Raw genomic sequence first — 22548 nt, forward strand, 5'->3', positions numbered from 1 at the left:
CATGGGTGGTATACTACAGGGATGGGGTGGGGAAAAGCCAGGGATTATTAGTTATCTGTTTAAAAAGACCACCAGGTTACTACTGGCCCTGGACACTCTTGGCTGCTACGATGTTGACATTCACCACCACACAAGGCCTTGGAAATAGGGCTTCCAGTCTGGCTGCTCCCCTTCCTAGGAGCCACTCTGCTATGGGCCTGCTGCTTCCCTGGGGGTGCTACCAGACCTCAGGACTGAATCCTTGCCCCCCACAACCTGCAGACCCTGCCCCACTTTCCACCCTTCCCAAGCACTCAACTTCTTTCCTCTCTCTCCTGATCTCTTCCAGAGAATCTCTAGTGTTCCTTGGGGACTTTAGGTTTTGAAAGCAAAGCCAACCAGTCTTAAGCTTCTTCCATTTTTCATCTGGAAAATGCCTTCCGAGAGACAAAACAAAACAGAAAAAGCACAGATAGGATAAGCCGTAGGAATGTGGGAAAGACACAAAGGAAATTCCAAAGAAATCATCCTTAATATTATTGGCTTATCCAGCTACATCCTGCCTCCTAATGAGATGTTTGGGGTCCTATTGTGAGAAGGAACATACAGAACCTATTGCCGTTCACCTTGAAGGATGATGGCCAGTCCATGGGTTCTGAGGTTTCCAAAGGGGAGTGCCCTCCCATTCTTCATGAGCATTTGTCAGTGGTACAAAGATTGAAAAAGAATTAGGGGGGCGCCTGGGTGGCTCAGTGGGTTAAGGCCTTGCTTTCAGCTCAGGTCATGATCCCAGGGTCCTGGGATCGAGCCCCGTGTCAGGGGCTCTGCTCAGTGGGGAGACTGTTTCCTCCTCTCTCTGCCTGCCTCTCTGCCTGCTTGTGATCTCTGTCTGTCAAATAAATTTTTTAAAAAAATTAAAAAAAAAGAAGAATTAGGTAGGAAGTGGCACTGTGGAAGATGGGAGAGGAGGAAGCACCAGGAACCCATCTTTTCATCTGGACAACAAAAGTACTGGCTCAGATCATGATCTCTGGGTCCTGGGATTGATCCCCAAATCGTGTTTCCTGTTCAGTGGGGAGTCTGCTTCTCTCTCTCGCCCTCCCTCTGCCCCTCCCCACCACTTGTTCCCCCCACTCTCTCAAATAAATAAAATCTATAGAAAGTATAGAGTCTATTCAAAGTTTATGGCTTCCAGATGAAGTCTTGGTTGATCAATTGTTTTTCATTTTAGTCAATTTCAGTCACTAGCACAGCATTGGCCACCATCCAGAACACCCATCCTGGTAGGCAGCCATGCTCACATTTCTGGAACAGGCTACAGGAGCCAGGATGGGCAAAGAGGACCTGGTCCTTCAGACATCAAGGATCTGTGTTCCATTGCTACGTCTGATCAAAAAGGTGCATACATAGAGGCAGGCTGCCATCAGCACAGACCCTACATCCTGAAACAGCTCCCAAGAGATTTAAAGAGAGAGAACCTATTATTTTTCTCTTTTTTTTTCCCCCCCATTTGCCCCTTTTGGGAGCTATACATTTAAGAACTAGGACAATCAAAAGCAACCACATAAGGGTTCCCAGCTGGCTCAGTCAGTAGGGCGTGCGACTCTTGGTCATGGGTTGTGAGTTTGAGTCCCATGTTGGCTGTAGAGATTACTTTAAAAAAAAATGTTTTAAATCTTATTTTAAGAAAACCAACCAAATATACAGAGAAATCTAGACATCACCACTCATGCCCAAGTAAATTTCAAGCTCAGAAAAGAACCAAAAAGACCTTAAAATTTCACCTTGGACTGATCTCTATCAGAAACACCCCATAACAGTTTTTGGTTTTTTTTTTTAAAGACAGAAAATCTGACTTCTAACGTTACCATATTAAGATTCAAATGTTAGATTTACAGAAAAAAAAATCACAAGAGACACAAAGAAACAGGAAAGTTTGACCCATTCAAGGAATAATATAAATCAACAAAAGCCAGCCCTAAGCCCAGAGGATGAACTTACTAGATAAAGACTTTAAGGGGCATCTGGGTGGCACATTCAGTTGAGCAACCAGCTCTTGATTTTGGCTCAGGTCATGATCTCAGGGTGGTGGGATTGAGCCCCACATCAGGCTCCATGCTCAGCAGGAAGTCTGGTTGAGATTCTCTCTCCCTCCCCCTCTGCCTCTCCCCCCTATACTCTCTCTTTCTCTAAAATAAAAAATTTTTTAAATAAAAAATACATGGAATGCTAGAACTATATCATCAAAAATGTATTTAAAAGGCCTGGGGCAGGGGGCGCTTGGGTGGCTCAATTGATTGGGTGGCTGCCTTCGGCTCGGGTCCTGATCCTGGAGTCCCGGGATCGAATCCTGCTCCCTCTGACCTTCTCCCGTCTCATGCTCTCACTCTCTCTCATTCTGTCAAATAAATAAATAAAATCTTTAAAAGGCCTGGAGTATTTAACCAGTGTTATATTTTTATGCAACATAAGATATTATTTTTAAGTAATAACTCATGTTCTATTTTTTCTACACACACACACACACACACACACCAATCTTCAGTTAACATCTTCATGCATGCACTAGAGTGATCGTACATCCTGGTTTGTCCAACTCACACCTGTTATCCTGGCGTAATTACTCAGTGTCCCCTTTTACTTCCAAAAGTGCCTCAGTTTTGTTTTTATGATCATCCTACCTAAGACCTTTTTTTTTTTTTCAGGTCAAACAGCTAGAAATGAGTCATTAAACTAGACATGAATTACCATGTCATGGCAGGGAACGTGTTAAGATAAACAAGCAAATTATTTACCTTGGGTTCAGAAATCTTCGTCCAAGTATAGGAAAGAGTTAGGGAGACAACTTATTTAGTTAGTCTTGTCCTCCATACCACCCCTTCATCCCAAAGATTAGTAAAGACCTTCTGAGCTGGGGAAGGACTGTCTGAGAGGAAGCAACAGGAGACTAGGAGCTTATCCAGGACTCTGGTCAGAGTATATGCCCCACCATCCAAAATAGAAAGAATGAGCTCTCCCACTTAGCAGGAAGTCAAGGGTATAAGGAGATGCATTCATGGAGAGAATTTGAAAACAATCAATAAAACTTTCCAAGTCAATCTCTGTTTTATTATTACCATCCATCAGCCATTCAAAATAATATAAGTGATAAACTCTTCCCACCCATCCCAAAAATACTTTGTCAGTCCAAGTTCAAAATAATTGATGTGATGACTGCTAAATTTTAATAATATATCTGTAAGCTTTAAGTGAGTACAGTTTTGTTACTTATCAATATTGTATCCACATGGACATTGATTTGGGGGCACTGCCTGTTCCGCAGTTTATTCTAGATATCTGTGGACCCAGCCACACTCACACTCAGACACACACACACGCACTGTGGACTCACTCACTTCTCATTCATGAAGAAGTCCTTGAGGATTCAGAATCACACCAGCTCACTCTGGGCACTAACGTGCGTGTCTTCAATCCTGTGGTGTGACATATTCCTGCCTTCCCTTAGTGGATTCAAACAAATGATGAAAGTTCAGTGATTGGAAAGAAAACAAACTTGAACTTGAATTACTTAAATTATGTCATTTTCCGTTGCCATCTGGAGTCTTATCAGTGTTTAAAATTTACACCAGTAAAACATAGTGCCAATCTTGAGATGCCACACTTTTGTTTGGCAGGTGAACGTTTGATTTCATGTAACGAAATATTGCACTGAACTTGAATAGCATTTTCCAGCTGGAATCTACATTTTTTGAAGCGCACACCTCTTTTAAAACTAAAGAACAAAACAGGAAAACAAAGCATTAGGTACAGTAGTGGTCGCTTCTATTGTACCTTTTGCTGAGGTCTCCATCCTGTTGTGTGTGGTTTTTGTTTTAATTTACTTACTGGACAATTATTTACATAAAATATCATATCAGGCTGTAACCAGAGGGTCAAATTCAAACGACAAGGCAGAATAAAAACTGTGGAGCAAAGGTATAAGGAGGTGCATTGCAGTAGTGGTACTTGTGTTAGTTGTTTTCTTTTATCTGATTGTTTTACTTGCTTGGTTATATATTCGAAATTCAATTTAAAAATTTTCCCTGTCTATTCCGGCTGTGAGTATTATTTGCTTATTTCATGATTATTACTGAAAACAATTTTGCCATATAGAGGATGGAGGGCTTAAAGTATGAGCTATTCCCGGTGACGATTATGCAAGGTGCTGCCCCTTCCCTGCCCCCGCAATAGGGTTACTGAGAATAGAAGAACTCGTGCCCAACTCCCAGAGGAAACTCCTGTCACTTGACAACACTCTAGATGTTTCCCTGCCACAAAGGCAAGGAAGCAGCGGAGTATGGATGGCTGGCTGCACGCCAGGAAGTGGCGCCGCCGGCGGCGGCCCCGGCGGCGAGAACAGCCGGAGCTAACTGATAGCTGGAGGACGGTGCCCCCCGGTGGACAGCGGTGTGAACTGCACCCACGGGAAATGCTCCGCCAGGCGTTCGCGATGGTCGCACCGCGGGTGGAACAGTTCACCCACCGCAGATGCGAGCCATGCGGGAGAGGAAAGAGACCGCACTCGACCCTCTTCCGTGTCACCTCAGTATCATCCGTGGGCAAAAGAAAGAAAAGAAAATACCGGGAAATGGCTCGGTTTAAACCTGAAATGGCTGAGTAAGTCTGCCATCAGGCGGAGCTGGGACTTTAAACAGACGGAACGTTCTTTTTTTTCGAAGTTATATTTGAGCAGAGCCTAGTTACGTGGCTTTAGAGGAAATCTGATCTGCAACTCTGACACCGGTGTTGAGTAAATTCCAAACATCCCCCAAACAGAGATGGTTTTCGTATTTGCAGACAGAACCGCATCAATAGCAAAGGGCAGGCAACAGGGCGGTCCCCCCACCCCCGCTCCCCAACTCCCCCATCCCCCTTACCACCACCACCACCACCACCACCCCCCCCGGCCGTGGACATCTCCTCCACTCGCGGAACTTCTCAGGGGGTCTTTTTAAATTGTCGACTCCCCAGAAACCATCAGGGCGCCCAGAAAATGTTAAGTATAGTAGAAACTGTTGTGGGTGGCCTACGCATGTGGTGTCCTGTCCATTCGCCACCTGCTTCAGGACCGAAGGATGAATTTCCCACGTTCCCACCTGCTGACAGTGTTGATGGCTCCCAGCTCCCAACTGAGACGCTCTCTGGGAGAGTCCCCCTCATCCTCGACAGCCTGCAGCCACCAGCGGATAAGTAGAGAGGCCCGCTATTGAAGGACAGCCCGGAGGGTCCATTGAGTCTCCCGAGGTCGCCTGTAGGTTGGCTCAGGCTTTTGCCGGACTCTCTCTGCCTGGTCCTGCTGCCTCCTCCTCCCCCAGTGAACTTCCTACAGCAAATCTCTGTCTCAGACTCTGGGTCCCAGCGTCTGTCCCATGAGTCTGGACGGAAGGATCACCTTTTGGGCATCAGAACATGTTCTTGGTCCAACGGGAAGAAAACAAGCCAAGACGTCCTGCAGTCCTTTGCTCTTTCTGTCTCTCCCAGTCCTTGACTTCCTAACCCACAAGAATCACATGGTTCTGCAGAACCGGCCCATTACGTTATTTTCAAGCGGATGTCATGAAGCCCTCAATGCAGCGGTCCTCATCTACTCCGGGATTTGACAGTCACTTACACCAATAAATTCCTCACTTTGTTATTTTGTTGAATTTTCCAACCTTTGCAACTAAGAGGGCCCTAAGACAGGTCCGCCTGCAGCTCTGGGAATATCTAGACAAGAAGAATTCAAGAAGTCTCTCCCAGAATAATTCCCCATATTTGGAGAATGACAGATCAGTCATGATACATACGTATCTTCCCACATTTTTGTTCTTATGGATTTGCCAGGATCCTCATGCTTGCCATGTGGGTATAAGATCTTGAGTGACGGGGTGCCTGGGTGACTCAGTGGGTTAAGCCTCTGCCTTCGGCTCAGGTCATGATCTCAGGGTCCTGGGATCGAGCCCCACATGGGGCTCTCTGCTCAGCGGGGAGCCTGCTTCCCCCTCTCTCTCTGTCTGCCTCTCTGCCGACTTGTGATCTCTCTCTCTCTCTCTCTCTCTCTCAAATAAATAAATAAAATATTTTTTTTAAAAGATGATAGTCATTAAAAAGAGAGAGAGAGAGATCTTGAGTGACAAGGATGGGTAAGCCTTCCCGCCCCGCCAACCCCACCCCTTCCAAACCCAACCTTACAGACTAATCTTCCAGTTGATGCTCTTTGCCATTCGTATCAAAGAGACTCTGATGTCCTGTGACTCCCTTGTCCCTCCCCAGACTGAGTTTTTCTCCACCTCCCATAAAGATGATGGCACCATGTTGCTTCGGCTCTGTGGATCGTGACTGTGTGTGGGCAAACACAGCTCAGTGCCGGAATCCTGCAGAACACGTCCATCCCAAAGGTGGCACAGATCAGCCTCAAAAGTTCATCCTCCCGACTAATCTCTAATCCTGCTCAGCCAGGAGCCAGAGACCCGCCGTTGGGTTTATGTGCGGACTCTACCTCTGCTTGGTGGGCCCCGCGGAGAATGCAGTCCTTGGTTCTGCCCACACTGTCCTGCATCTTTGAGCCTTAAGTACTCTCTTCCCCTAGTTATCTCTGGGTTCATTATCAAGCAGCTCTTAAAAAAAAATAAAGTAAAGCCACTCGATGTCCTTACTTCACCAAGCAGAGTCATTACTGCTATGAACATGTACCCACGTAAAGCCCTGGATTAAGTGGGTTGAGCGGGGGCAGCTGTTTGAGGGGCCACAGAGTCTGCAGTGAAGGTAAGAAACATACGGTCAAGGGAGGTCCTAAAGCATTTAAAATAGAACAGTGTGCACACTCCATGAATGTCACTATTACTACTGTCGTCTGTCCCTAGTGTGGAATTCTTACCAATGGCTGGCAGAGCACGTCTGAGAGGCTTCCCACCCAACAGATGCTGCCCTCCACCTCCTGTCCCCTGCTGCCTACAGAGAGCTCTCCCCGCCTCACCCAGAGCTGCCCCATTTCTATTCCTGGTAAACACCAGCAGCTTGATGACATCATGCCTGGAGAGAAGGTTCTGGGCTGTGACATGGGAGCCACAGTGGACTTTTCGGACTCACGACTCCTTACTGCCACCCTAACCCCTGCTCTGAGGTTCTGGGAAAGGTGAAGGAAACCGTCTTTCATCGAGGCGAGAGAACAAGGGTGTGTGGCCTCCCCTGATTTCCTGGAAAGCGTTTCTTTTGAAGCAGAAGCAGAAGTACCCAAAAGTATTCATTCACAAAGCGTCCCCTACGTGGCCACAGACTCAGACATGCTTTACCCTGGGGTTGAACTTTAAGCATATCTGTCTGAAAGCAAATATAAAAATCTTTTACATTAAACCTAGCAAGCTGAACAATTTGAGTCACCAAACGATTAAAAAATACCCACCATAAAAAAGCAAAAAAAAGAAAACAAACCCAAAACCAAAACCACTTCTTCTGCGCCAGGGAGAAGCCATGGGGCCCAGTTGTCTTCTCATTACAGGCTCTGCCTAACTGACGGATGGTTTCACCTGCGCTGGGAAAAGACAGTTCAAGAGAACAGAACCTTATGTGGCTCGCAGAGCCTTCCCCAAGTTTGTATGACCATTTACTGTTCTGCTTAAGCTAAAAGAAGCTTCAGTAGGAGCAGCGTGGGAGTCAAAATGGTCTATGACCATTAGAAGGCAGTGCATTCAGTTCCCACAGCCCTTATGTTGGGCCAGACCACGTTTGGCTCAAGTATCCAAGACCCGCAGATTCGGAAGCCAGCCTTCCCTCTAAAATCTTGCTTTTGTGGATTGGGAAACGCAATCCTGTTGGTGGGAACGCGAGCTGATCCAGCCACTGTGGAAAACAGGATGGAGGTTCCTCAAAAAATTTAAAACTAAGCCATAAAAAAGAATGAAAGCTTACCGTTTGTAATGACAGGGATGGAGCTAGGGAGTATTATAGTAAGTGAAATAAGTCCCTCAGAGAAAGACAAGTACCATAGGATTTCACCCCTATGTGGAACTTAAGATACAAAACAAACGAGCTAAGGGGGGTGGGGAGCCAAGAAAGAGACTCTTAACTGTAAAGAACTAATGTTTACCAGAGGGGAGGTGGGTGGGGGGTGGACGAAATAAGAGATGGGGAGGCCTGGGGCTCGATCCCAGGACACCAGGATCATGACATGAGGCAAAGGCATACGCTTAACCAACTGAGCCGCCCAGGCAACCCGAGTCTGACTCTTGATTTTGGATCAGGTCATAATCTCAAGGTTGTGAGATGGAACCCTGCCCTCAGCCTGGAGCCTGCTTAAAATTCTCTCTCTCCCTCCACCCCTCCCCCAACACTTGCTCTCTCTCTCTTTCTCTCTCTCTCAAAAAAAAAAAAAAAAAAAAAGGGAGGGGGACACATGCAACCTAATGTGTATTGCAGCATTATTTACAAAAGTCATAAAACGGAAGCGGCCCAAGTGTCCACCCATGGATGAACGGATAAAGAAGATGTGACAGATACATAGAGAAGGGGATACTCCTTATCCACGGAAGAGAACGAAATCCTGCCTTTGCCCCAACATGGATGGATCTGGAGGGTATAAGCCTAAGTGAAATAAGTCAGACAGGGAAAGACAAAGACCACATGATTTCACGCGTAAGTGGAATGTAAAAAACAAAACGAAGGAGGAAAAAAACGCAAACAAAAGCCAGACTCTTAAATACAGAGAACAAAGTGGTGGTTATCAGAGGGCAGGTGGGGGGGGTTGGGTGAAACAGGAGAGGGGGATTAAGAGCACACGTTTCACGAGGAGCACTGGGTCAACTGTAGAATTGCTGAAACATTATATTGTATACCTGAAATAACTATAATGCTGCATATTAATTATACATGCACTAAAAATTTTTTTAATTAAAAATACATACATTTCCATAAAAAATAATAATAAAATCTTACTTTTTTGACCAAGTTCCCCTCCTGTGTGACTGCAGGAGACCCAGTTCCCTCCCAAGGTTTTCCCAAGGATGTTGACCTGGAACAACCCCCCCCCGTCCTGGGTCTGCTTGATTCTGACGGACTGCTTCCATCAGTCCCTGGGCCCCTTGTCTCTGCAGCAGTCACTGTCTTGGGTACCACAGCCTTGCACCCCGGCTCCTTCATCCCTCTTCTCAAGACAAGGCTCGAGAAGAACAAAAGGTGATTGTGAGCATTAGAAGACACTGGGAGCAGCTTATCTCTGCTCCCTCTGCTCATGTATCCCCTCGGCCTCTGGTCTGATGCCCGAGAGGAGGGCTTCATTCTTTGACTCAGCTGGTATCCCTGACTGACATATTTTCCACTCTCTCTCTCCCACTTGCAGCCAGTGATAACAAATCCTTTGACCCTCATAATAATCTTCACAGAGCTCATTTAGTGTTTCCTGATGTCGCCCTTTCAATCAGTAAGCCAAGCACCCAGATTGAGAACAGCCCCTGCTGGGTCATGTGTCATGACTACTGGGCCCCCTACTGTGAAGGGACGCAGCACAGTCAAGTTGTTTGACTTTCCCTTTGACGTGCCCAGTGGACCAACACCACCACTGAGCCCACTTCCTTATCCCCCCAAAGGGAAAAGCAATCAAAACACTAAAAAAAAAAAAAAAAAAAAAAAAAAAAAAAAAAAAGAAAAGAAAAGAAAGAAAAAAGGCACACAAACAAGAGATCTGTGAGTAACATCTCGAAAACATTGGCATTCACATGGCTTTCCCGGAACAGCAGGTATGTGCCTTACAGCTCCAAGACGGGGAAGGCTCACCCGAGTGGTTCCACCCAAAGCAGAGAATGCAGTTATGACCATAGAAGGCAGGAGCTGCCCCAGGTTTGTAAACAGCACTTTAAGAAACCCTCCTCCCTCCCATCCCACACCTACAAAGTGTAGGGCATGCGTTCCAGAGCTCGCAGCCTGCGAGGCAGGAGGAGACGCCGTCTAGCAGGTGTTCTCCACCCCACGCCCCACTGTGTCTTGTGTCCTTCCAACCGATGCAACTTCTTGCTGCTGTCCCTAAGCGCTGCCGGTGGGTTCAGGCCAAGGTGGGGAGAGCCAGGATGTGGCACGTGCTAGACGCTCAAAAAGGTTTGTTGCATGAATGAATGAACGTAAAACCTGATACGCAACTGAGGCCTGAGGCCCCACTGGCTGCAAACTGAAAGAAACCCCAGAAGTGTCCTTCTGTCCCAGACAGACCTAAGCAAGAGATAGATGAGCCCCACTCTCTGGCATGGGGGAGTTGTCTGTCTGTTTACCAAACAAATCTGTTTTTTTGGATGAATGATTACTACGGTCTGGGAGGGCAGAGTCAGAATCAAAAAGTTCACTAATATACGACAGAGTTAATTCAAAACTAAAAGGAATATACTTTACAGGAGATGAATTCCTGGTGGTTGGGTTCTACTTCAAAGGAAGCCTCAATCTAGACCATAACGAAAAAGGAGCTGAAGGGAGTAGTAGTGGGAGCTCAGGGGATTCTAGGGGGTGGGGAAGAGATGGTTGGAGGGACTCAAGGTAATAACGACTTTATCCTCCTCGTGATTCACAGAAATGAGGGCCTGCGCTCCACCAACCAACCCCTGGAACCCCCACACAAAGCAGAGAGAGAGGCCATTGGAAAAGGCAGATGCAAGACAGAGACACACATCCAGATCCAGCATCTAGACAACAGGAGGATGCAGTCAAGTTCGGATTGCTAGGAAAAGAGGGGGAGGGGGAAGAAATGGAAGAGTTTCGCTGAGAGTCTACTTCGTCCAAACAGGAGAAAGGCTCACGGGCCATCCTAACAGATCTCGTGTGAAATGCTCTGGGGGCTCCGTCCTGCTTCTGTCCACATCACTCACGGTTCCTAGCCATTCTGAGAGGCCCTGTCTAGCCTTCTAGCACCAACAGGCCCTGGTCTTCATTCTAGATCTGCTTTCATGCCAACAGCAGTCAACACACACACACACAAAAATCACTCCTTCCTCTCCCTCATGCGCACAGAAGTCCGCGGAGGAAATTATTTTAAGTATTTCTCTGAAATCAGTGAAAACAACTATTTCCGACTTTCCAGTAATTCTAAGGTAGAAAAGCAAAGTAAATGTTGATTATACTTTAAAGCACGGGGTGTTCAGCAATAGAGAATAAGGCTGGTGTATGATTTTGGATTAAGCACAGGGGACCCTGCATAGCAAGCCGCTGAGCTTCCTTCAAGCCTTCCTCCCCCCCGCACAGCGCTGCGGGTCAGGAAGAGCTGGACGCGCGTGAGGGCGACAAGCTAGAGACATTCTAGTTCAAGAACAAGAACTTCTGAAAAAGAGCTCTCTGTTCCTGGGAATGTTCGAGCAGAGGTTTCCAGGATGGCATAGGTGGTATTCAAACATCACAGACCAGAGTCAGCCTGAGAAACCAGCAAGACCCTTCCCACCGGGAGGGAGATGACACAAGCCTAGGAAATGCCTAGCACGGAGCCTGATGCCTAACAGAAGCATAATAATAAATATTACATAATAATAAATATTAGTTTCTTCTCACCCCGAGAGTCCACGGATCTAGGATCACATATATTGGATGTATTTCTGGAAGGGTCTTTGGATACATTCTAGATTCTTCCAGAAGTTCACAATTTACTCGAGTGGGGCTATGGAAAAAGAAGGCAAGGGGAGGCAAGGAGGCACGTCGTCCCTGCTGATGAGAGCAGCTCCTCCTCTGCTTGCCGTTCCGAGCTCCTTCAGGCCGTTATGGGCTTGGGCCTGATGCTCTCCACGACGGCCGAGATGACCGCTCCCGCAGCCTTCGCGCCTTCCATCAGTGCGTGCTCCACCTGCAAAGCGGACCAGTCCACAGGACACTCAGGGGTGATCCCAGGCTTGTGCCCTGCCCCATCACTCCCCTTCAGCACCCGGCCTGCCTGGAGGAGGAAGTAACCTGGGCTAGCCTCTATTTCCAAAGATCCTAGCATGGCCAGGGACCTAGAGAAGTCGGAATGGCCCAGAATGGGACATCCGAGGCAGACGCACTCCCTGTCCCTCCAGGGCATCATCCATGGCTCCTGGCCTCCTTGGTCCCTCAGAGCCATTCACCCAGGGTCTGCCTCTGGAGTAGGGGCAGCGAGGCAAAGGATCTCAGCGTGCCTGAGCCACTGAGACCTTCATCTACATACAGGGAATCTGAGAGCCAGGGAGGGGAACTCACTTGGACAAAGTCATGGTAGGAATCAGTGTCTGAGCGTGGCCCACACTCCAGAGAAGGCTCCCTGGCTTCCATTTGGTTCCTAGGGTCTTGTCATATACAAATGTCGTGGGATGGGAGATCCCTGACACCGGAACCCCCAAGCCCCCCTACACTGGAGCGAGGCCTCGGAGAATGGAGTGCGGGCCGGGAGAGGACAGAAACAAAGGAGGAAGGTGCGCAAAGTGGAGGGGACGGGGCGGGGGGGGGGGGGTGGAGTGTGTGTGACCTGCTCAGCAACGACAGAGAGACCAGCATTGGGATTTGAGCCCAGTACCCTGAGGGGACACAAGAGCCACAGAAAAAAAGCAGAAAAAAAAAAAAAAAAAAGGTGTTCCTTCTTTAATTCTTCATGTCTCAATCTATCAAAAAGGGGATAATAAATGCACCTTCCACTCCTCTCATGGGGTTTAGTAAGGATCAAATAGGAAAGAGGGCCGCTCAGGTTGTCACAGATCTTTTGAGCTATTTTTCAAAGCCCTTGAACACATGGACTGTGCCTCATTGGGATTATCCCCACCCTGTGTGGTGGGGGGTCACGTACCCAAACACAGCACGGGCCAGGCCAGTAAGACAGGCGAAGCTCACAGGTGGCACGTCGACCCCCACACGCCCCATCTAAAGAGACAGCCACTACTCGGCCAGCAGAACACGGGCCTCAGGGCCTGATCCATCAGTTGTTCTAGAATGGCTGTGAATCCAGATCTTTTTATATAAAATTTCTATATTTGGGGGGGCGCCTGGGTGGCTCAGGGGGTTAAGCCGCTGCCTTTGGCTCAGGTCATGATCTCAGGGTCCTGGGATCGAGTCCCGCATCAGGCTCTCTGCTCAGCAGGGAGCCTGCTTCCCTCTCTCTCTCTCTCTCTCTGCCTGCCTCTCCGTCTACTTGTGATTTCTGTCAAATAAATAAATAAAATCTTTAAAAAAAAAATTGTTAAAGCCTCTGCCTTTGGCTCAGGTCATGATCCCAGGGTCCTGGGATCAAGCCCCGTATCAGGCTCTCTGATCAGCAGGGACCAGTTCCCCTCTCTCTGCCTGCCTCTCTGTCTACTTGTGATCTCTGTCAAATAAACAAATAAAATATTTCTTTAAAATTTCTATATTTTTAAGTGTTGGTAAGACATACAAATTAAAAAAACAAAACCCAACAACAACACTACCCATCCAAGCAAAACATGTCTGTGGGCCAGATGTAGCCCCAAACGTCACTGTACCCCCGTTTTGTGAAAGAACAAACAGAAAGAAGAGTCTGACCAAGGGTCCCAGCTCTACAGCCCAGAGCCTCTGCACTCCTCCACGGGCTGACAGAGGGGAAACCACCTCCTGAACGGTGAAGTCCTGTGGACGGAGAAGGCCCCCGGCTCAGCAAAGAGCACGAAACCACTGACCCCCGCTCGGATCACCGAGGAGATGACAAGCCCCAGGGAGGCTCAGCCAGAGGCCACTGTCCCAGCCAAAGTCGCCGCACCTGCTGGCTCCGGGGCACGCCGTATCTGAGGTCATTGACAAAGTGCTCGCAGTTCCCTTCGATCAGGCTGTACTGCACGATCTTGTTGATCATCTTTCTCGTGCGCCGGAGGATCTGGTCCACGGGCAGGGGCAGGTACGTCCCGTCCAGCTTGTTGTTGACCTTCCAGGAGCAGCCGTGCAGCACGTCCTCCAGGCGGCTGCACTTCACCACCGCGCGGTTGCTGAAGACGGAAGTGATGCTGCCCACCTCGAATTCCTCACCTGGGGACCAAGAGGAACAGAAGCTGGAAAGCTGCAGGGACAGTGGGGTTGGGGGCGGGGAGGCGGGTAGTGCACTGGCTCATCTAAGATGTGCGTCAAGCGGCTTCCCTCCGAGGCCTCGGCTTTAGCATGGCCGAGGACAGCAAGTGGATGACATGAACTGCGCCCCCGCCTTCGCCACCCCAGTGAGACACCTGTCACCTGGAGATCAGCCCATCAGCATTTTTTTTTTTAAATGACAGATGATGTTGAGCATCTTTTCCTGTAGAGGGGCACAGGAGAGGGCTTCGCCCTGCAGGGGGGAGGCGGGACCTGAGCAGGAGGACTGAGCCTTGGGGGTGAGGGCCGTGAGCATGGTGTGGCCACAGGCCTTTGGTCCCAGGACCCTTCTGCAGTTTCATCCTGAGTGGACGGTACTAACACAGGATGCAAAATTCAGAAGGCATCAGAGCATACGCAGGGGTGTCCCCTAGCCTCCCCTTCTCCCAGCGCCTCCTAGTCCCTTCGCCCAAGGGGACCACTGTGACTAAGTGTGTCTCCTGTTCTATCTTCTTCCATCACCACATCCTCCCATCAAATCTCCACTAAATTTTAATTAGTCACCAGTTGAATCTCAGCCTTGTACTAGGCGACCTTGAGGAATGAAAGGAAAGCTGTGTGTCGGGGGACAGTCAGAAAGAGCAGGGCGACGAGCCAGGAAGCTGGAAGCAGCATCTAGGGGCCATCGGAACATGCAGGCATCTGCACCCCTCCTGGGGAAGCCTCAGAAATAGGAGGAAGGACACCGAGGCTCAACGAACACAGGGCCACCAGGTGCACTGCGTCCAGGGCTGGACGCTCAGGGGCGTTGGGTGGACAGAGATCAAGCTCCGTCACCCAGTCCACTGAGGGCCAGGAATGCGCTGTTCTTACTCTGCTAACTTCAATGTGAATATCAATATGTCAATAGAGTATCCACCCTTACTCGGGGCAGCCAGATGCACCACGCAGTCGTCTTCCACGTAGATGGCCCAGTGCTCATAGCCGATTCGAAAAATCTCAATCAGGTCTCCGGGTCTGGGCCTTGGTTTGCCCTGTGAGGGGAGAAATAAGATAAAATAAAGAAGCTGCACCTGCCCAAGGAACTCCGGAGACCCTGTCTGGGGGGCGGGGGGGATTAGCTAGAGTTGGCCTGAAGACACAGGGTTTCATTGCTTTATAGAAATCCAGGCTGCCAGAAGCTCTCTTCCCACGGATGGTGGGTAGTGGAGGATGGGGAGGCTGCTCCTCTCCTGCTGTCACTCGGGCTATTAAAGCCACAGGCTAACGGTGCCAGAGGCCGATGTATTGCCACTGGGCTCCAAATGTGCCCTCCAGATAAGCTCTGTGATATGTGCTGGAGCTCTTTTAAGCTTTTCTCCTTAAAAATGAGCACTTCAGGGGCGCCTGGGTGGCTCAGTGGGTTAAGCCGCTGCCTTCGGCTCAGGTCATGATCCCAGGGTCCTGGGATCAAGTCCCGCATCAGGCTCTCTGCTCGGCAGGGAGCCTGCTTCTTCCTCTTTCTCTCTGCCTGCCTCTCTGCCTATTTGTGATCTCTCTCTGTCAAATAAATAAATAATAAAAATCTTTAAAAAAATTTTTAAAAAAATGAGCACTTCATTAAGCATTGCAAAAGGGAAGGGTTCTCCTGCAGGTTCTGGCTTGCAGCAGGGCGGGGGAGAGGGATGGTCAGTGATGGGTGTGAGGACCTCCGGCGGAGCTCTACCTGAGCCAGAAGCCTCCGACAGTCATTTTCTCAGCCCTTCCACAGAGAAATCAGTGCCCAAACACCTCCAGCACCTGCTGGTGTCTTGACTCCCTCTGCACGGATCCCACATGGACTGATCCGGAGGGTCCCCCCAAGTCTGCATGCTCAAACCACCTGCTGAGAGCCCGCCACCACCGCCGCCCCCTGGCCAAACCAAACTTCTCTGATCTCCTCTCTAATGAGGAGGTTAGGGAACCCCTTCCAAGTCTGTCCTTCCCTGAGAATTCTCCCTCAGGCCTGGGAGGCCATGTTGAGTTTCTTCATTTCTTATAGTTACTCTTATATAGTTTAACAATTTTTTAACCTTTCCCCTGTTTAATCTACTGGGTAGTTCCTATCTCTTGATTGGACCCAAAGTGCTGATACTCTATCCCTTCAAAGAGGCCTAGGGAAGAGACAGTGTGTGTGTGTGTGTGTGTGTGTGTGTGTGTGCCACACATGCCTGTATGTGGGCACAATGCAATAGTGTGTACTTAAAAATTTATTAAGAGGGTAAATCTCATGTAAAGTGCGCTGTCTTAGCACAATTAAAAAAAAAAAAAAAGAAAGAAAACGTAGAGCTTTTGCAATTGCAAACCCAAACTAAAAAAAAGAAAAAGGAAAAAGAAAAAGAACTCTCTTATCCCCTCCTTCTGTACTATGCATCCTTCCCAAACTGTCCCTAAGTTTGTCCAGGAGGGGTCCTGGGAAGAAGTTCTGCTCACTGGTTACTCCCTGAGAAAGCACGCTGGGCAGTCAGAGCCCACAGAGACCTGGGGAGCCCTGGAGTGGATCATCTAGCTTCACATTGTGAAGCTAAATGGCCCCACCTACCCATCAGCTTCACAATGGCTTTGTCACTTATTCAACCATTTGCCCACTTTAGTCTAATTTCCTCAAGGTTGTATCTCACCTCCCAGTTGCCAGCTCTATTTTCCTGGTGGAGGACAGCCCTTTGCCTGGCAAAAATTCACAGAAGTAAAAGAGGGTACCTGTTTCTTTTCTGAACTACAATGTACAAAATTTACAAATTTACAAAACCATCACCACCATCCATTGGACTTCATCAAAATTTAAAAACTTTGTTCTTCGAGAGCTCTTGTTAAGAGAATGAAGACACAAGCCACAGACACTGAGAGGATCCTGCAAAGCATGTATCTGATGAAAGGCACGGACACAGAATTTCTGAAGAAACCAAGGGGGGAAACGGGCAAAAGGATTTGGAAGCTTCACCAAGGAAGATGGATATGGAATATGTTCAACATCGTCAGTCCTTAGAGAAATGCAAATTAAAACCACAATGAGACCCTTACAGACCTGTGACGATACCAACAATTAAAGAGACAACCAAATGCCGATGGGGAGGCACTGGAACTTCCACACACTGCTGGCGGGAATGTAAAACAACACCACCGGTTTGGAAAATAGGAGGTTAGAAATGCAACTACATATGGGGGAGCCTGGGTGGCTCAATTAAGCATCTGCCTCTGGCTCAAGGTCCTGAGACTGAGCCCCGGGAGGGCTCTGTGCTCCAAGAGGGAGACTGCTTGAGATTCTCTCTCTCCCTGTGCCCCTCCACCCCTTCTCTCTCAAATAAATAAATAAAATTTAAAAAAAAAAAACTTCTACCGTATGATCTCGCCATTTCATTCCTAGGTATTCACCCAAGAGAAAAGACAAGATCTGTCTGTACAACATCTGACGTGCACACAAATGTTCGTGGCAGTTTTATTTCTAATAGCCAAAAACCGGTAACAGCCCAAATGCCAATCAAGTGGTGAATGGACAAACAATGGTGTATTCATACAATGCATTCCTACTCGGTAATAAAAAGGAATGAACTATTAATCACACACAACAATATGGATATAACTTTAATTACAAGAAATTATGTGAAAGGAGACGGACAAAAAGAGCCCAGACAATATGATTCCATTGAGGAATTCTCTAAAAAATGCAAATTAATGTATAGTGACAAGAAGCCAGTCAGGGGCTGCCTGGGGAGGGGGGAGGGGGGAGAAGAGGTGGGATTTACAAAAGAAAACAACGTTTCGGGAGTTATGGAGATATTCATTATCTTGACTGTGGTGATGGTTTCATGGGTGTACACACACCATACCAAACATATCCAACAGTATATTTTAAAAATGTATACCTTATGTAGTTATTGCTCAGGAAAGCTTAATAGAGTTCAACAAAGCTGTTTTCAAAAAAAATTTTAAGGCACAACCAATATCCCAAATCAATATGCACTTCAACCTGCCACACAATCTAAATAAAGCAAAGAGTCTGTAGAGAAGTCACGGGCGTAGTAAAGATACACGCAAAGAACTCTTGGGATTCCCACCTCAGCGGCTTGCTTTGCCAATTTCCCGGCGCTCTCGGGCTTCGGGGCTGAATTCAACTCTGCTCTTTTCTCCTTGGGTGTGGTCTCCAAGTTAACTACGGGCTTCTCCCTAGATGAATTTTGTGATCACAGAGTTAACGAGTAACAACATTTCACCATTACTGGAAATTCTGTATTACTTCAGACTTGTGATTTTCAAATCTCTTTCAATTTCGAGACCCTAGGAAAGAAACGGTTTCCCCAAAGCGTGTTTCTGTGATCACGCTCTTAGCTGCCTTACAAAATAATTGCCGTTTCCTGCATTTCGAATGATCATTAAACTGCTAATGATAGCACTGAGTAGATTTCAGGATTTTTTTTTTTTTACTGCTGATCATCTTTCTTACATTATCAAAATGACACCTGTACATAGGTTTAAAGAAATGGTAACGGTCCATAATGGCTTCTAATGAAATACAACAGGGCTCTATTCCCTCCCTTCCTTCTGCCCATCCTACTGGGAGAGGCAAACCCCTTGAGCTGTTTCTTCCAACAACTAGGTCCATAAATCTGAGAAATCTTATTATGCCTCAATACTGTAACTGCATATATCTTGAAAGAAATCAGTATATTTTGTTTCTTGAACCAAAACGTTATTTTGAGAGGACTGAAACCAACGGCAGGAATAGCTTTGGGATAATATAGTGAAATATATTGGGGTCAAAAAGGCCTGGGTTTGGGGGGCCTGGCTGGCTCGGTCAGTAGAGTGTTCTAGTGTGTGTCTCTTGATCTCGGGTTTGTGAGTTCAAGCCCTATACTGGATGTGGAGATTACTTTAATAAAAAAAAATCTTAAAAAAAATAAATATGGGGTTTGAATCCTGGCTCTGATCCTTGCTATCCAACTTTGAGCTAGTAAATGAATGTGTCTGAACATCAATTTGATTATCTATAAAACAGAGATGAGAGTATTTGCATCTCAGAGTTGTCTAGAGGGTCGAGAGGGTTAAAAGAGAGAGGGGCGCCTGGGTGGCTCAGTGGGTTAAAGCCTTTGCCTTCAGCTTGGGTCATGATCCCAGGGTCCTGGGATTAAGCCCTGCATGGGGCTCTCTTCTCGGGAAGCCTGTTTCCCCCCTCCCTCTCTGGCTGCCTCTCTGCCTACTTATGATCTCTGTCAAATAAATAAATAAAATCTTCTAAAAAAAAGAGAAAGAGAGCATAATATATACATATCTGGTACATTATCAACCAAAAAATGGCATTTTATTTGCCTTTCCCCCATACTTTACCGCTTCTCCAAAGTATAGTGTGCGGGGATGGAGTATAGCTCTTTGGGGAACAGTCAGACCCTCACAATTTTAAAAAGAAGCAAACCATGCTTTATTATTATTATTATTAGGATTAACATATAATGTATTATTTGCCCCAGGGCTACAGGTCTGTGAATCACCAGGCTTAACACAATTCACAGCACTCACCATAGCACTTACCCTCCCCAACATCCACAACTCAGCCACCCTAATCCTCCGGGCTCCAACCCCACCCCTCAGCAAACCTCATTCTGTTTCCTGAGATTAAGAATCTCTTATCCTTTGTCTCCCTGCCCAGTCCCATCTGGTTTCATTTTTTCCCTCCCTTATTCTCACAACCCCCACCCCCAGCTCTCAAATTCCTCATATCAAAGAGATCATATGATAATCATCTTTCTCTGATTGATTTATTTCGCTTAGCATAATACTCCCTAGTTCCATCCAGGTCCTTGCAAATTGAAGCAAACCTTGTTTTTAATGAAAGTGAACTGAGGCAATTTGCAAGATCACATAATTCATTAGTGAGACCACGTGGCCACGCGGTAAACCAGTTCTCAGGGTTCTGGAGGCTTTGCAGCTAGAAACTGCTGCCCAGCAGGTCCCGCCAGCCAGTCCCAGGCCTGGTGGTCATCTATTACCCAGTGCACAGCCGCTCTCCCCTCGCTGGTTAGGGGGCAAGTAGGCTGGTTCCTATGGAAACCAGCTCGGGATTTGCTTTATAAGATTGCTACCAAAGTCGGTTCTCCAAAGTCTTCCCCACCGGAAGACCTAGTCCTTCCACACCGAGACTCTTACCCCTCCTGGCTGCTTCTGCTCAGCTCTGAGGTTCCCTGCTGTGGCTCCTTGGGCGAGAGCTGGACCAACGCTTGAGATGATTCTTCTGATAGGGGGTGGGGGGTGAGGAGGAGGGTGCTATTTAAACCACAACTGCCTGGACATCTGGGTGGCTCAGTCCGTTAAGCGCCTTCAGACCCAGTCATGATCCCGGGGTCCTGGGATGAAGCCCCACATTAGGCTCCCAGCTCAACAGGGAGCCCGCTTCTCCCCCTCCCTCTGGCACTCCCCCTGCTTGTGCTTTCACGCTCTCCCTCTCTCTCTAATAAATAAATAACATCCTTAAAAAAATAAATGAAAAACAAACCACAACTGCCACCTACAAGGAACAAAATCTATGGAAGGATTGTTGGAGCGAGCATCTTGACATCTCTGTGAAGGTGGGCTCAGAGCTCCAGTCGAGAACCGTGCCTGGCCCGGTCAGCCCTCAGATTTGGGGTGAGGGAGTGAGTGGATTGTGAGACTGGGTGCTGGAGAGGTCTCAGTTCCCCTGGAAAGAAGAGACTTTGGAACTCCCAGGGATAAGCTCGGGGAGGGGACGAAGTGAGATCCCAGTCATCCGGGGGCTAAACCTGACAGCAGAAGCTTCAGCGGCCCTTGAGTCCTAGAGCCATCGTCAGCTGTCCTGGAGCTGCCAACTCTGCTTCCAGCTCTACCCCGAACAGAGTCAGAGGGGGGACACCCGAGGGAGGCGCTGGACGCCTGGCTCGCTTTGGTTGAATTACCAACGAAAGATCACTCCAAGCGTGCGCTCATTCCGGTTAACCGGCATTTCGCACCGCCAGCACCTAGCTAGGAGAAGGAGCCTTGAAGGCATCTCTGGTGCCTTTTCTGGGGTCCGATGGAGGAGCCGGGTTCCTGCGGCCCGACGGAGGAGAGCACAGCGGACCCGCCGGGGGCTGGTGGCCGGTCCCCAAGCAGCGTACCTGCGGCTCCCGGGACGGGGCCGGGGCGGGGCCGGGGGAAGCGAGAGAGGCGACGCCTTCTCTCCCCGCGGGCGGCGGGGCCCAGGCCCATCCCGCTTCTGCGGCTCCGCACCGGCTGGGACCCCGTCGGCTCTGCGCGGGGCTGGCGGAGCCGGCGGGGTGGGGGGCGCTGGCGCGGCGCGGTGAGGACCTGCGGGGGGCAAGGGGGCAGGGGGGCGCCTGGCCGCGAAGCCGGGGCGCGCAGCAAACGGCGGGGGCGCGCGGGCGCCGTGCGCACGGCTGGGGGAACAGACAGGGCGCTCGTGGCGGGGGGCGCGCTTAGAGGCCCAGGAAAGGCGAGGAAAGTCGCGGCGGAGGTCACAGGGGGTGCGGTGGGTTAGGTGGAAGGCCGCGCAAACAGTGGGCACGAAGGCCGGAGGTGCCATCGGACGCGGCTGCAGAAGCGGATGGAGGAGCGACAAACGCACTGATGCCACCTTGGGCAGGCCTGGGGCGGCACGCTCGGGAGTGAAGATCTTGAGGGAGTCACCGTTTTTATTTGAATTATTTATATAACTTAAATTATATATTTTGTAACTAATTATATATCCTACGTAATATATACAAAAGAACACAGGGAGGGGCCCTGGGTGCCTCAGTCGGTTAGGCGTGGGACTCCCGATAATGGCTCAGGTCTTTATATCAGGGTGGTGAGTTCTAGACCAAGGATGGCTCCATGCTGGGCGCTGAGCTTACTTAAAAAAAGAAACAAAGAAAGAAAGAAAGAAAGAAAGAAAGAAAGAAAGAAAGAAAGAAAGAAAGAAAGAAAACGTGGAATACATGTAATTGTGAAATGTAATAAAATTACTCTCCAGGGACGCACCAGTCTACTTAAGAACGGGAATATACCTAGCACAGATGCTCCCACGGGTGCGCTGGTCCCTTATCCTATCTCCCTGCCTCCCTCTGCCTCAGGAGAGATAACCTCTCCCGACTCTTCTATTACGCCCTTGCTCTTTTTTCCTAAGGATTTTATTTAGCTGGAAGAGAGCGAGCACGAGCCGAGGCAGAGGCAAAGGGAAAGGAAACAGCAGACTCCAGGCTGAGTGGGGAGCCCCTCCCGGCGCTCGATCCTGGGATCACGACCTGAATTGAAGGCAACGCTTAACCGGCTGAGCCACCCAGGCGCTCTTGTGCCCTTGCCTTTTTTAAAAGTAGCTTTGTAAAACCCCTTCTTTGTACTTCTCATCCATCCTTTCCTTCTGTATATTGGAAGCTTTATAGAAACGGTATGCTGTATGTTCCGCAACTTGCTTCTTTCGGAGCTGTTTCCATAATACCTACATCTTACTGTATAAATCTGTAAGTCATTTTCCCTGCTGGAAAACAGTCCATTCTGTGAATGTACCACAATTTATCCATCTGGTGCCAAAGCCACATGGTTACTTCTGAATTTGGAATTAGAAAT

At 48.5% G+C, this 22548-nt stretch overlaps 1 protein-coding gene across 3 annotated transcripts; it reads right to left on the reverse strand.

Annotated features, from left to right (window-relative positions):
- Positions 1-2248: 2248 nt before the first annotated feature.
- PLAAT5 (phospholipase A and acyltransferase 5) lies at positions 2249-21280 on the reverse strand. 3 transcript variants are annotated; one of them, XR_014316204.1, is made up of 7 exons: positions 21102-21280; positions 20137-20221; positions 18054-18162; positions 14900-15014; positions 13679-13941; positions 11515-11803; positions 2249-2377 (listed from the first exon to the last, which is right to left on the reverse strand). XR_014316204.1 is itself a non-coding variant. In XM_082748263.1 (6 exons), the coding sequence occupies exons 1-6, from the start codon at positions 21190-21192 to the stop codon at positions 11711-11713; spliced, it is 750 nt and encodes a 249-aa protein (XP_082604389.1). In that variant the 5' UTR covers positions 21193-21280; the 3' UTR covers positions 10886-11710. The 3 variants fall into 3 exon arrangements, 2 of the variants coding, with proteins under 2 accessions (XP_082604389.1, XP_082604388.1); XM_082748263.1 differs by lacking the exon at positions 2249-2377 and having other exon boundaries at positions 10886-11803; positions 14906-15014; XM_082748262.1 differs by lacking the exon at positions 2249-2377 and having other exon boundaries at positions 10886-11803.
- Positions 21281-22548: the final 1268 nt, after the last annotated feature.

Source organism: Mustela nivalis (genome assembly GCF_964662115.1).
Source record: "Mustela nivalis genome assembly, chromosome: 9".
Taxonomy (NCBI): Eukaryota; Metazoa; Chordata; class Mammalia; order Carnivora; family Mustelidae; genus Mustela; species Mustela nivalis.